Raw genomic sequence first — 13,157 nt, 5'->3', positions numbered from 1 at the left:
TTTTTTGGTACCAGATGTTGGTGAGTGGCTCATATTTTTAATGATCTGGTCGATAGTATAGTAAAGAATAACCCAGAAAAATTTGAAAAAGAAAGAGGAAACGATTATTTAAAAAGATATCCATGATAATAGCTGTGGAACCACAGGATTATGGCTAAAATGCACACAGTGGTTTTAAGTCCAGTATTTGGTGAAAGTTTCTTTTTTTTCTTTTTTTTTTTTTTGTGGTATGTGGGCCTCTCACTGTTGTGGCCTCTCCCGTTGCGGAGCACAGGCTCTGGACGCGCAGGCTCAACGGCCATGGCTCACGGGCCTAGCCGCTCTGTGGCATGTGGGATCTTCCCGGACCGGGGTACGAACCCGTGTCCCGTACATCGGCAGGCGGACTCTCAACCACTGTGCCACCAAGGAAGCCCTGAAAGTTTCTTTTGATGCAAGGGATTTTTTTCTCCTTTGATTCCTACTGCAAAAATGTGAAAAACACTCCATGGTATAGAAAACAGATGTTCATGAGAGAAATTGTGGTAAAGATGAGTCAACATAACCCATGTAAACTTATTCAAGTGCTGTCATAAAGAACAGAGCAGCAATTTGGGCATCAGATAGACACTTCCTAGAGAGTACTTATCTGGGGGATGTAGTTTTCATAATATCCGTGTACTAGTTTCCTAGGGCTGCTGGAAAAAACTGCCACCACCTGGGTGGCTTAAAAAGACCAAAATTTATTCTTTCTCTCTCTAGGGACCTCGAGGGGAGAGTCCACTCTGCCTCTTCCAGCTTTGGTGGCTGCCTACCTGCCTGCCTTCCTTGATATGTGATATCTGCCTCCCTGGTCACGTGGCCTCTTCCTCTTTTGCGTCTCTCTCAAAACTCCCTCTTATAAATGTGGCACATATATACAATGGTATATTACTCAGCCATAAAAAAGAATTTAAATTGAGTTATTTGTAGTGAGGTGGATGAACCTAGAGTCTGTCATACAGAGTTAAGTGAGTCAGAAAGAGAAAAACAAATACTGTATGCTAACACATACATACACTACCAAATGTATAATAGATTGCTAGTGGGAAGCAGCTGATAGCACGGGGAGATCAGCTTGATGCTTTGTGTCCACCTAGAGGGGTGGGATAGGGAGGGTGGGAGGGAGATGCAAGAAGGAGGGGAAATGGGGATATATGTATACATATAGCTGATTCACTTTGTTATAAAGCAGAAACTAACATACCATTGTAAAGCAATTATACTCCAATAAGGATGTTAAAAAAAACCCAGAAAAACAAAAAAAAACCCACAATTCTTCCACATTAAAAAAAAACAAGAGTACATGGGATTTCATTTAGGGATCACCTCTTCCAGGGTAAGTGGAAGAGCCACCCAAGATCCTTAACTTAATCACATATTTTGCCATTTAAGTCGACATTCACATGTTTCAGGGATTTGATGTAGGATCTTTGGGGGTCCAGTTTTTGGCTTAGGATAATATCTATGGTAAAACAGTGTGGTAGGGCCTCCAATCTCCTCAAGTTATCCTTTGACTGGTTATTACCCATGTTATCAGTAGCAAATTTTGAACACGTCTAAGGATGGCTTTCCTATCTAAACTTACCTAAGATATCAGACTCATTGTCACCTAGTGAACTGGTATGAAAAAGGGTAAGGAGTGTCAGTATTCCTCATGCCATTCGAGCCCTGTAAGTGCTGCCAGTAATGTGATTCTACATGATTCCTGCTCGTTGAGTTGTGTTTGACACAGGGACAGAAAAAGTCCTTGAGAGTCAGTGATTAATTAATATGATGTCTTTCTTGGGATTTTCTAGAATAGTGGTTGAGATGAAAGAAGTAGACAGTAAAATCAATTCATGGAGATACCTAAAGTCCAAATAGCCATGTAATGGGACTATATGCATTTAATTACCCAAATTTAAAAGGTCTTTGAAATGAAGACGAGAGTAAGATACCAGCAGTGAGACACTGAGTAATATGTGAGAACAGGAAGTTAGGGCTGAGTTCATACTGCCTGTGTACCTGATGCCTGAGAAGAGCAACCATAGTTAGAGCTGGTTTGCACCTTTCCAGTCCTTTCTATATGATGATATTTTCTTATGCCTTCATTTCCTTTGTTTGCATGTGCTGTGGTCTGAATGTTTGTGTCCTCCCCAAATTGATGTTGAAATCCTAAGGCCCCATGTGATTGTATTAGGAGGTGGGGCCTTTGGGAGGCAATTGGGTCATGAGGGTGGAACCCTCGTGAATGGGATTAGTGCCTTTATAACAGGGTCCTAGAGAGCTCTCTATGCCCTCCCATCATGTGAGGATACAATGAGAATTCTGCAACCCAGAAAAGGGCCTTCACGAGAACCTTACCATGTTGGCAACCTGAACTTGGTCACCAAGCCTCCAGAACTGTGAGAAATAAATGTATGCTGTTTATAAACTCCGCTGTCTGTGGTATTTTGTGATGACAGCCCAAACCGATGAAGACAGCATGAATCAGAAATGATTCTACTCCAGTCCACATTGATTTTTCCCTTTAGAAGGCATATGGAATTGGCAGTCAGAAGACCTGCCACTTGCTAACTGCAACTTGCAAACAATCCCTTCCCTTCTTTTGTTCTCAACTTTTTCATCTGTAAGATGGAGAACGATGTCAACGTCAATCTCATAGGAGTAGTGTGTCTATTGAATGAGATAACACACAGGAAGTGCACTTTAAACTGTGCTTATGCAAATAGTATTCCAATCTTCATAACACATGGCTATGCTGCCTGGTCCTTTGTCTTCAGCATTCAGTGTAGTGCTTGGTTATATGGTCTTTTATTTTTTAAATGTATAAGTGTTTTCCTCTCTGCCATTGCTGTTTAATGGCACAGACCATGTATCACATGTTTCCTGTACCCACTTTTGTATAACATTTGCAGTGTCACTGGGCCAGTAGCAATAGCTCAGCAACTTCTAATCTGGTTAGAGATAAGAACCTTGGTTATGTGTGGGGTTTTGACAGTTGCACTTTGCTGTGTGGTAAATTTCTTATATTATGATGTGCAAAAAAATCACCCAAGAAGCTTGTTAAGAATGACCATTCCCTGGCCCCAGACCAATAACTCTATGTTAATAGACATGGAACAGGGACCAGGAATTTGCATTTTAAAATTAAATCAAATAATATGACTTATTGTTAATTATGTTTATACTATTATATCTTTTAAAAAGTAAAAGCATCAAAAAATAGAGAAAACACACTCTTCGATAGTCGCAGAGCTTAAGTAAGAAATCGTGTTAGGTAATTTTTTAATAAAAAAATATATTTCCATCCACCATTTGGATAGGTGCCTCTTTGTCTTGTTATGTAATTCCATCTGGCACAGTGCCCTATTACTGTATGTGTGTATGGGTGACGCTGCCGAGGAGGGAATTATAGCCTCACACGGGGCAGATAGACTATCTGTTCCTTGACTATGAAGTTATCCTCATTGCCCCTCTTATCTTCCCAACTGACAGTATGCCTGGAACTTTTGCAAGTTTCACAATTCTAGCCATAATAGTGGCCAAGCAATCCACGTTACATCCATGCCGCTATGGTTCACTTAGAGTAGACTGAATTCTCTGTCTCTTTCTTTTTTCCTCTCTTTCTCTCAAGAGACTAGATTTGTATGGATGTTTTTAACTCACATTCCAGATGATTCTGAAGAAGCATGAGGAGAAACATGGCACTAGGAACAGACAAGGAGCCAATTATTCAGATTTCTCTTTATCAACTAAGCTCCATTTGAACTAGAAGAGAGGAGGTGGTTTAAAAGAAAGGAAAGCCAAAAAATGTGCAAATAAAGGATGTTCTTAGATGGGAGGAAATTGAATCTGGAGTTGGTTCATTTGAAACAAGTCCCAGAAGTTTGACTTTGGAGCAGTGTTGAATATGGTGCTGACGTTCTGGGTAGAACACACTGGAAGAAGCAGTTCCCACTGTGTACCAGCCCCTGTGCTCAGTGCTGTATGTGGTTGCCTCCTTTATTCCTGGTCATCTGCTGTCGTGTCCTGCCCCCAGCAATGCAGGTGAGTAATTATATACATAACTCGATAACCAACTGCTATTTCCATTCAAGAATCATTATTGGAGATTTGGGTGTAACTACTTAAACATTTTAGGTATAGAGCAGAGCTATTTATAAAGACAAGGATGTCAGATAGAGATTTTAGACTTAAGACAACTCCTACTAAGATGTTTAAATCTGATTTTGCATGTTATATAGAAGACATTTAGAAGTTGTCTCTATCAGATTTAGAATAACATGTATATGAAGGTCAGCATTATTCCCACCAACTGAGCCTTTGGTAGTTCATGACTGGCAGAAATGAAAAAGTCAGGACTCATCATCATTTCATATCCACTAGCTGAAGTAGCCAGCCAATAAGTTCACAGAGCTCTTGGAATCCTTGCTTATAGAGTAATTATATAGTGTGTGCCAGTTAAAGGGGGGCTTTGCTGTGGAGAATATCAGACTCAAGAGGTGAGAGATTGGTGAGAAGATAAAGGGAGAGGGGAGATAATTAACCTTAATAGGACTTAAATACCCAAAGACTTCAGAATGGATTCAACTGAGACTTACATTAAATCTTGAGTTACTTGTATGCTTGGATCGTTTTTCTGCCAGTAGATCTTTACTGTGTGCTTCACTCTCACGCATTGATACACTCGTTTGCTGTAGTCTCCTGGGACTTAAGCAAATGGAATAGTAACAATCAAATGTGGATACTATAAGTAGGTTAACCTGTCCAGGGTTAATACTGTGATGCTATTTTCTCATTAGAATGATAGACTTGAATTTGAAGTGGCTTCAACACAGGTCATTTAGTCCTATCTCCTGATCCTTGACAGAAACTGATCCAAGCTAAGTGAAAGAAACACTATTCCATCTTTTACGTATTAGCCACTGACTTGGGAAAATCACAATTTCTCAGCCCTGTTTCCTTCATCTGTAAAATGGGTTTAATAATCTCTCTGAAACTGACTGCAGAGTTACATAAGATATGCATATGAAAATGTTGTGAAAAGTACCAAGTTAAATACAAAATTCCTGTACAAAATGAAGGAGAGAAAAAAACTAGGTTCCAAGACAATTTATTATTCAATTCAAATAAAGCCACATGCAAACTGATTTCAGCAAAACAAAGTTATTTGACTGATCCTTTGGGTCTTATTTTGACAGGATTTGGTCTATATATCTTTTAATTAAAGAGGCTTAAGTATCTCTTTCAAATCAGCCTCAAATTTAAAGCTAAATGATCTTAATGTTTGTTCCAAAGGAATCTAAGTGCTGCACTTAGAATTGTGTGTGATGCCTTATTTTTTGGGAAAAGCCTGAGGCTACATTTATTCATCGATAATTTATTGAGTATTCTTTATGTGTCAGGCATTGTGTCAGAGCTGGTAATACAAAAGAACATGCCATCTAGTGGGAGGAGAGAAATACTTAAAAATAATTATAATGCAAATGTGCAAAGTACAACAAAAAGTAGGCCTGAATAGAATACTCAGAAAAACACAGAACGTGTCAATTTCTCTTGAGGGTGGGGAAGGAGTTAGGGAAGGCAATGTGATAGCGGAGGTAAGCAGTGTGTATGATGGTAAATGAGTAAGAACATTCCAGGTATAGAGGGCAGCATGGGCAAAGTCCTGGAGGTAAGAACAGAAGGAGGGAGAAACTGAGCCTGGGGAAAGGAAATGATCAGGGCGCAGTCATGAAGTTTCTTGTAGGCGAAGGAGTTTGGATTTCATCCTGTGTGCAGTGAGCCATTGGAGGCTTCCAAGCATGGTAGTAGTGTGGTTGGATTTGTATTTTAGACAGACATTTCTAGCAGCTGTATGAAGGTGGATTTAGATTTAAGAATCACAAAGCCACAGGGAGAACAGTCAGGAAGATTCTAGGATAATTCAGGCAAGAGATAGTGGGGTCTGAGTTGTGGTTGATAGGAGGGCAAGGAGAGGACAGATCTGGAAATTATTTAGACGTAGGAGGGAAAGGAGCAGGAAGATTCAAGGCTGATTCTCAAGCTTCCACCATGGGATTGGTCTGGGTATATAAGTTTCAGAGACATCATAATGTTGATAGTAAGGAAACCAGGAAAGAGAATGAACTCTCTTGGAATGTTTGAAAGGTAGAGTCATAACAATGGCATTGAGGGAAAACTTATGCATCTGGCATATTAGGATAAATAGACCAGGCTACTCTCAACGGCTGAGATCAATATCCTGGGAACTCCTACAATACTGATTCCTGACACACTGGTTGGGAAGCTCTGGACTAGATGGTTAAAGATGGAAGCCTGGGGAACATCCACATTTGAAGGCTTGTCTGAGGAGAAGGAGAGAACCCTAATGAAGAAGAAGTGGTTGGAGAAGAATCAGAATAAAACAGGAGAATGAGGTAGAATTCAAGGGAAGGGATTTCAAGAAAGAAGGAAAAAGAGTGAGATACCACAGAATTGTTCAGGAAGATAAGGACAGCAAAACATCCATTGCTTTCAATTCAGTGGTTGGTGTTGTCTTAGCAAGAGTAATTTTGGAAGCATTACCTAGAAGCCAGGTGATAACGTCAAGGGCAGAGGTGGAGAAAGGGAGGGAGACTATTTCTTCTTGGAGTTTGAATGAGGAAGGGAAGCAAGAGATTGAATGATCATTGGAGACAATTACAGGGACAAGGAGAGGTTTGCTTATGTTTTTACATCTATTTAATGAATTCGTGGATAGGATATATTTGAGGATATTTGAACAGGAAGAGGGAGGGACTGAAGATTTAGGGAAGAGGGAGAAAATGATGAAAGGAGATCTTGAAGAGCTAGAGAGAAATTGGGGTCAAGGACACAAGTTGGCTCTCAAACTTTTGAGCCCAGAATAAAGAAGGGCAGGGGAGGGGTGGTGGCCCAGTCGTATGGTCAGTGACTAAGACATCTCTAGTGCTCGTTCCAGCAGCCTGGAGTAGGAGAGTGACACAGGCACTAAATGTCAGAACAAGGCAGGAGTCAAGGCCAGACAGAAAAGTCCAAGTAAGAATACACACCAGTGATCCTCAGAGTGTGAATCTTGGGCCAGGAACAATAGCATCGGCTAGGAATGTGTTAAAAATGCAGATTTTCAGGTGCTGCTCCAGATGTACTGAATCAGAAACTTTAGGGGTGGGCCCAGCAATTGTGTTTTAACAAGCCCTTTAGGTGATTCTGATGTTCTCTGTAGTCTGAGAACCAAAGATATGCATAAGAGTAGGGACTTTATAAGGCTCCTGTGGAAGAGGGGGACAACTCTAACCTAGGCATTCCTAGCTGGCTGATTGATGGTGGATGTGGACTTAGGTCTGAGAGGAGATTGGGGTGGACGTTGAAGAGGTCCAGTTGCCCAGTCCCAAAGGTTGATCCTTTGTGTGTTTGCAGACAGTCTTGGTTTCACTTTTCCGAAGGGCTTTTTAGTTGGTGGTTTCAATCTGAATTATCCATTTATGCTTTATATGTATGCCAAAAAGCCTAGAGGAAATATACCTATTCTAAATAAGTTTAACAAATAAGCACATGGTGACTAATGGATAAAGTTCATGAGATGGCAAATAAGCAGATCAAAACTTCTGAAGTTTTGCCATAAAACAATCAGTCTTATGTACCAGTTGGCACAGACTCTAGTGCAAAATGTGGGGCTATATGCCACAGTGGATGCAAAATAAGTTTAGAACATATAACAGATGTCCTTAAAGACATCTTCTTTTAGTGAGAGAAATAAGACATGCACATGTGAGGGATTAAGGGAGGGGGAAGAGTATACTTTATTGATGAAAATTTTGTGGGAAGGGATGGGATTTAGTCTGGATTCAGATAGATGTGGATAGGTTAGGAGGAGGGAGAAAGGCCTTGTAGACATTAGGCATGGCATGAGCAAAAGCAGAGGTCGGAAAGAGCAAGGCATGTGTAGGAAGGGAAAGGAATGAGGGTAACTGGAGTTAATGGATTTAAATGCCATCAATATATAGATGAAGTTCAGATGGATATCCCTAGACCAGACCTGTCCTGGACTTTAGATGTGGATGTCCATCTTCACTTTGATGTCTAGTAGACATTTCAAACTCCACATGTCCAGATCTGAACTCTGTCCTTCCCTTTATATTTGCTTTTCTGAAACCTTCCTATTAGTTGTTGGCAACTCCATCCTTCTGTTTGCCCAGTCCCAAAGCTATAAAGTCATTCTTAGTTCCTCTCTTTTCTCTCATACTTCACAACCCATCCTTTAGGAGTTCCTGATGGTGCCACCTATAAAATAGAGCCAGAATCTGCTGACTTTTCTCCACCTCCACTGCTGATATCCAGGTAAAATCGACTGTCATCTCTCATGTAGATACTGCAGTAGCCTTCCAACTGATCTCTTTGCTTCCACTCTTCCCCCATCCCCAGTGTATCTCAACACAGCAGCCAAAGTGATTCTTTCAAAAAGAAAGTCCAATTGCCTCACTCCTCTTCTCAAAACCATACAGTGGCTCCCCATTTAACTCAGGGTAAAAGCCAAGGTCCTTACAATGGTCCTACATAACCTTGTTCCACGACACCTCTGATCTCATCTCATAACACTCTATTGTACTCCAGCCAGTTTCTGAAATGCATCAACCACACCACTTCTACCTTAGGACTTTGCATTGGCTGTCCACTCTATCTGGAATATTCTTCCTCCAGTTATCCACATGACTAAATGCCCTTGTCTCCTTCAAAATTTGGCTCAAAAGTCATTTTCTCAATGAGAACATATTTAAAGTTACACCTTCCCATAAAACATCTCTATTCCCCTTTATCCTATTTTCCTTTTTATTTCTACGTAGTACTTGTCTGTTATAATGTCCTATATAATTTCCTTATTTATTAAGTTTATTGTTTATTGTCTGTTTCTTCCTTGCTAGAATGTAAGTTCCATGAGGGTAGGAATATTTGCTTGTTTTTACTCACTGAAACATCTTAAGTGCCAATGCCTAGAACAGTGTCTGGCACTTAGTAGGCCTTCAGTAAATATTTGCTGAAAGTATCCTTTTTTTTTTTTAGTTGAGAATAATGGAAATGTTGAAGGTGTTGAAAACCAGGTGGTAAAAATTTATACTTTATGTTGTAGGTGATGGAAACCACTAATCTTTTTGACCAGGGCTATATTATGACTTTATCGTATTTAGGAAGATTTGGAATTTTTTTTGGAAGATTAATCTGAGGGCCCATCTTAGGATGGGTTGAGGATGAGGAAGAAGAGAGGATGGAAAATGATAAAACAGTGAGAAGCTAACCAGAAACATTGGAAATGACAAGGGAAGGGCAGATTTAAGGAATCTTAAAAGTCTCTTTCAAAAGAACACAAACACACACACATGCACACACACAATAAAAAAGACTACCATGATTAAGAAGAGAAATCAAGAAGGCAGGGAAGAGGGCTGGTTTTGATGTGGAAAGAAGAGTTCAGTTTTGAATATGCTGACTTTGAGGTTGTGGTGGCTTAATCAAGTGAAATCATCCTATAGATAGACGAGAACTTTGACCAGCATTAGAACTGTACATCTAAGAAACATCTATAAAACTATGATAACTAGAGCTATGGAAATAAAGTTCTCCAAGGAAGACTTTGTAGCAGAAAGGAGTAGAGGCCCTGGGAAAAGGCTATAGTTCTGATGCCCAGGGAAAGTAAGGGGACAGGGAAGGTCAGGGCAGAAGTGGGGAGGAAGGGGCAGAGATGTAGGTATATGACACAGCAGAGTGGTAGCAACAGGGAAATGAAGGAAAGACGGAGTGTAGAGAAAGAGGAATAATGATGGAGGGGGAAAGGCCTTGTAGACATTAGGCATGGAGAAAGAGGTGATGTCAAGTATCTGGCACCTAGTAGGTGCTCAGTAAATACTTGTGGGGTAAAGAAAGTGCCTTAGAGAATTTGAGGAAAATGAAGACATAGAAATATCATAGGGTTTGGAAAACTGGAGATCTTTAGAATGTGGGAGAGAGCAGTTTCATAAGAGGTGGGGAAGAAACCCTTTCTCTGGGGCTTCAGCATGGGTGGTAAGAAAACAGGGACAATGGAGATAAACCAGGCTCTGGAGTAGACACAAAACAGCAAATGCATTTTACACAGCATATAAGGTGGATAAAAATACATTTTAACTAAGAGATGGAACCTAGTAAAAACTCTTTAAACTATTACCTGGATTATTCTTCCTATTTTTGGGAATTCTGAAAGTTCCTTAACCTACCCTATCCTCCTTTTTTAAAGAGGAGTGATATTTAGAGTTTAAAAATGTTGCTAGTATTCCTACTTCCAAATGTATTTCCCCTTGTGCACTGTGTCTATTTAAAGAATCCACACCTGCATAAGTGAGGAGATGCTTAAGAGGTTTTATTCAAATACCCTAGATACAAACTTGCATTCAGATCAGTTGTTGAGAAAACAAAGACGTGTGTTTCTGCAGAGAAAGCACAAGCAAATTTATTAATAAGAATCATTTATCCTTTCGAATTTGGGAAAAAAATTCATGCTGTCGTATCGTGACTGTGTACACGCAGCAAACTGTCTCAGTCATGCCCTCTCCACATTCCTGTTCACTTTGAAAAAGGATTTGGCCCACAGTAGATTTAATGATGCTGTTGCTTTAATGTTGTTTCTGAAAATTACATCTTTTCTCCATCAAATCAAACTCATACATTCTGAAATTGGCTATTTAAAATGTAGGCGATTCCTCAACTGTTTTTAGTTATGAAATATCAAATATATTTATGACATTTGAAGCACCTTATTTTACTACTTTTGATGACAGTTTCTGTAATACATTTTCTTGCTTTTAAGTTCTTTAGAGTGTCTGAGCAGGTGCTTGTTACATAAGGTAAGGGAATAAAGAGACAGTTCGAAACAAACAAACAAAAAAGAGTAAAACAAAAACAATCCCATAACTTTAGAAAACAATTCATATTTTGAGTTACATCATTAGACAATGGTAAAATTAAGATAATAGATGATGTCTCTCTGAATTGTGGTCCCTCATGGTATGAAATACAGGCACACTCTCACTTAAGAAAGAGCAGAATAAACATCCTGGATTATTGGTGAACAGCATCTACGTTTGTTCCATTTCTCTGCCGGTCAGGGAAGTGCCAAGAATGAGGTCCTGGACAGGCCAGTGGCAATACAGTGCTTTGGCCCACCGTCTGGCTCAGGTGACAGCCTTGAGACTGTAGGTACCCCTCTCCTTACCCCACCAACCCAGCTCAGCCTGTCTTGCTGAGGCTGAGAACCCTCTCCCCAAGAGGAGGCAGATCCCTACGTAGGAATATAGTGCTTGATCTATACCCACTAGATGCTCAGCATTTGTCGTTCCACTTTTGATCTGGGGAGATGATATTACTAGTTTTATTATGCAACGCCTCTAGGGGAATACAAGGAAAGACAAGGAAAGACAAGGAAATACAAGGAAAGTTCAGCAATTAATCTTGAAATGTTCAATATATTAATTAATATATACTACTTAGGAAATTTTACACTGGAAATAAAGACGGAAACTTTTAAAGAAGTGGGGCTAAATTAGTTAACATGTGAGGATTTTCTAGCAGTTTGGTTTGCCCATACCATAGGCATCCACAAGCCACTCCCAATAGCCACCCCCCTCTTCCACTTTTTAAGCCTCAGAGCTGGATCCAAACACTTAGCACTTCTGTCATAACCAGTTCCATACTGCAGAAGATAGATGCTCTTATGGCTCTTTTTATCTTTGAGGAGCTGTGGTGTTTTAAAAAATATTAATTTTTCTTTCAAGCTACTTTACAAAGTGTTTAAAGAATATTTCTTCTATCATCACTTATTAACATTTAAATGCTAACTTTTTAATCTAAAATTTGTTCCTGAAAGGGGTTTACTCTATGTTGACACTAACATTTGTATCCTCAGAGTGAACACACTGAGAAAGATCTATATATACTTTGAATTCATGAAATAACAGCTCTTCCTTACCATGTGTATGTGGAAAGCCCTTCATCCTTAATCTTAAAAGCAAGATGCATGAATAAAAGATATTTCAAGTTCTATATAAATGTGGATTCTTCTCCTGCACTTTCTTTATAATTGAGGGCTTACTGGAAGCTGTTACTTTTAACATAAAATTTGGCTACACTGGAAAAGAATGCTTTAATATCCAAGTTCTCATTTTATAAAAATAATGTTCAATAGAATTGATCTTTCAGAAACCATACCTCCATGAACTTGAAACAGCAAAATAAACCCAACAATTAATAATTAAATGCAACAGAATTATGAAAATGTTACCAAGAGTTCAAAGTTGTTGGTCTCTGGTCTGTGTTTTTATACTTTTACGGTATATGTTCTAGCTGGACTTAGGGATATTTCTTGTCCTTTGCTTTATGTTATGCATTTGTGACGTTAAAAATAAACATTAGGATTATTAAAGTTTTAAAAAAGTTTTAAATCATTGATATTGACTCACCACGTTCCATTCTGGATGGTTCTGGTGAATTTCCTTCTTAATGGCAATGTAGGATTTCTGGTGAATGGTGTATTTTGCTTGATAAGGGAGCCTGGTCTCCTGGAAAGGTCAGCCTGATGCTGATGGGAACGGCTTCTGTACATGGTAGTGATGCTTCTGAAATGACTTGCTTTAGATTTGATTAAATGCAAATACTTTTGTGTCAGTTTCTCTACAATTTGCATCCTCAATGTAGATTATATATGAAGGTACTTTTTTCCTCCCCAAGAGGATTTTTAGTCAGCAACAATGAGTTTCCATTGGGAACAAACTCTCTTGAACGTTTATTATGGAAACAAGGAATCCATTATTTGCTTTATGAATAGCAGTGGCATTTTCTATCCTTTTAATATAGAGTTAGGTTTTAAAAAATAGTACGTATGAAAAAGCCATATTTCCCAGTAGGAAATATAGGTACTATGCTGTTAATACTGTAATTATGAGTACACGATTTTTAAAAGCTAGTCTATCTTTCAGATAAAGATAGAATTCAGAAAGGTTTTTTATTTAGGGATAAAAATCAAAATGAATGTCACTTTAATACAATAGGATATACTTTTTATTATATATAAACATCAATATATGATCTATAGCAGAGGTTCCTAAACCTGGCAGTACATCAAAATCACC

General features: G+C 39.1%; 1 protein-coding gene across 1 annotated transcript in view; it reads right to left on the bottom strand.

Moving 5' to 3' along the window:
- POU2AF2 (POU class 2 homeobox associating factor 2) overlaps positions 1–8,421 on the bottom strand; it is a 32,829-nt gene extending 24,408 nt beyond the window's left edge. The window contains 3 exon segments of the mRNA XM_060160880.1: positions 4,605–4,660; positions 4,663–4,713; positions 8,325–8,421. Of these exon segments, the coding sequence (XP_060016863.1) occupies positions 4,605–4,660; positions 4,663–4,713; positions 8,325–8,421 (204 nt within the window).
- Between the last annotated feature and the right edge of the window lie 4,736 nt (positions 8,422–13,157).

This window comes from Lagenorhynchus albirostris, chromosome 9 (assembly GCF_949774975.1).
Source record: "Lagenorhynchus albirostris chromosome 9, mLagAlb1.1, whole genome shotgun sequence".
Lineage (NCBI taxonomy): Eukaryota > Metazoa > Chordata > Mammalia > Artiodactyla > Delphinidae > Lagenorhynchus > Lagenorhynchus albirostris.
Note: the sequence above shows the minus strand (reverse complement) of the source record. Positions and strands in the feature narration are given on the sequence as shown.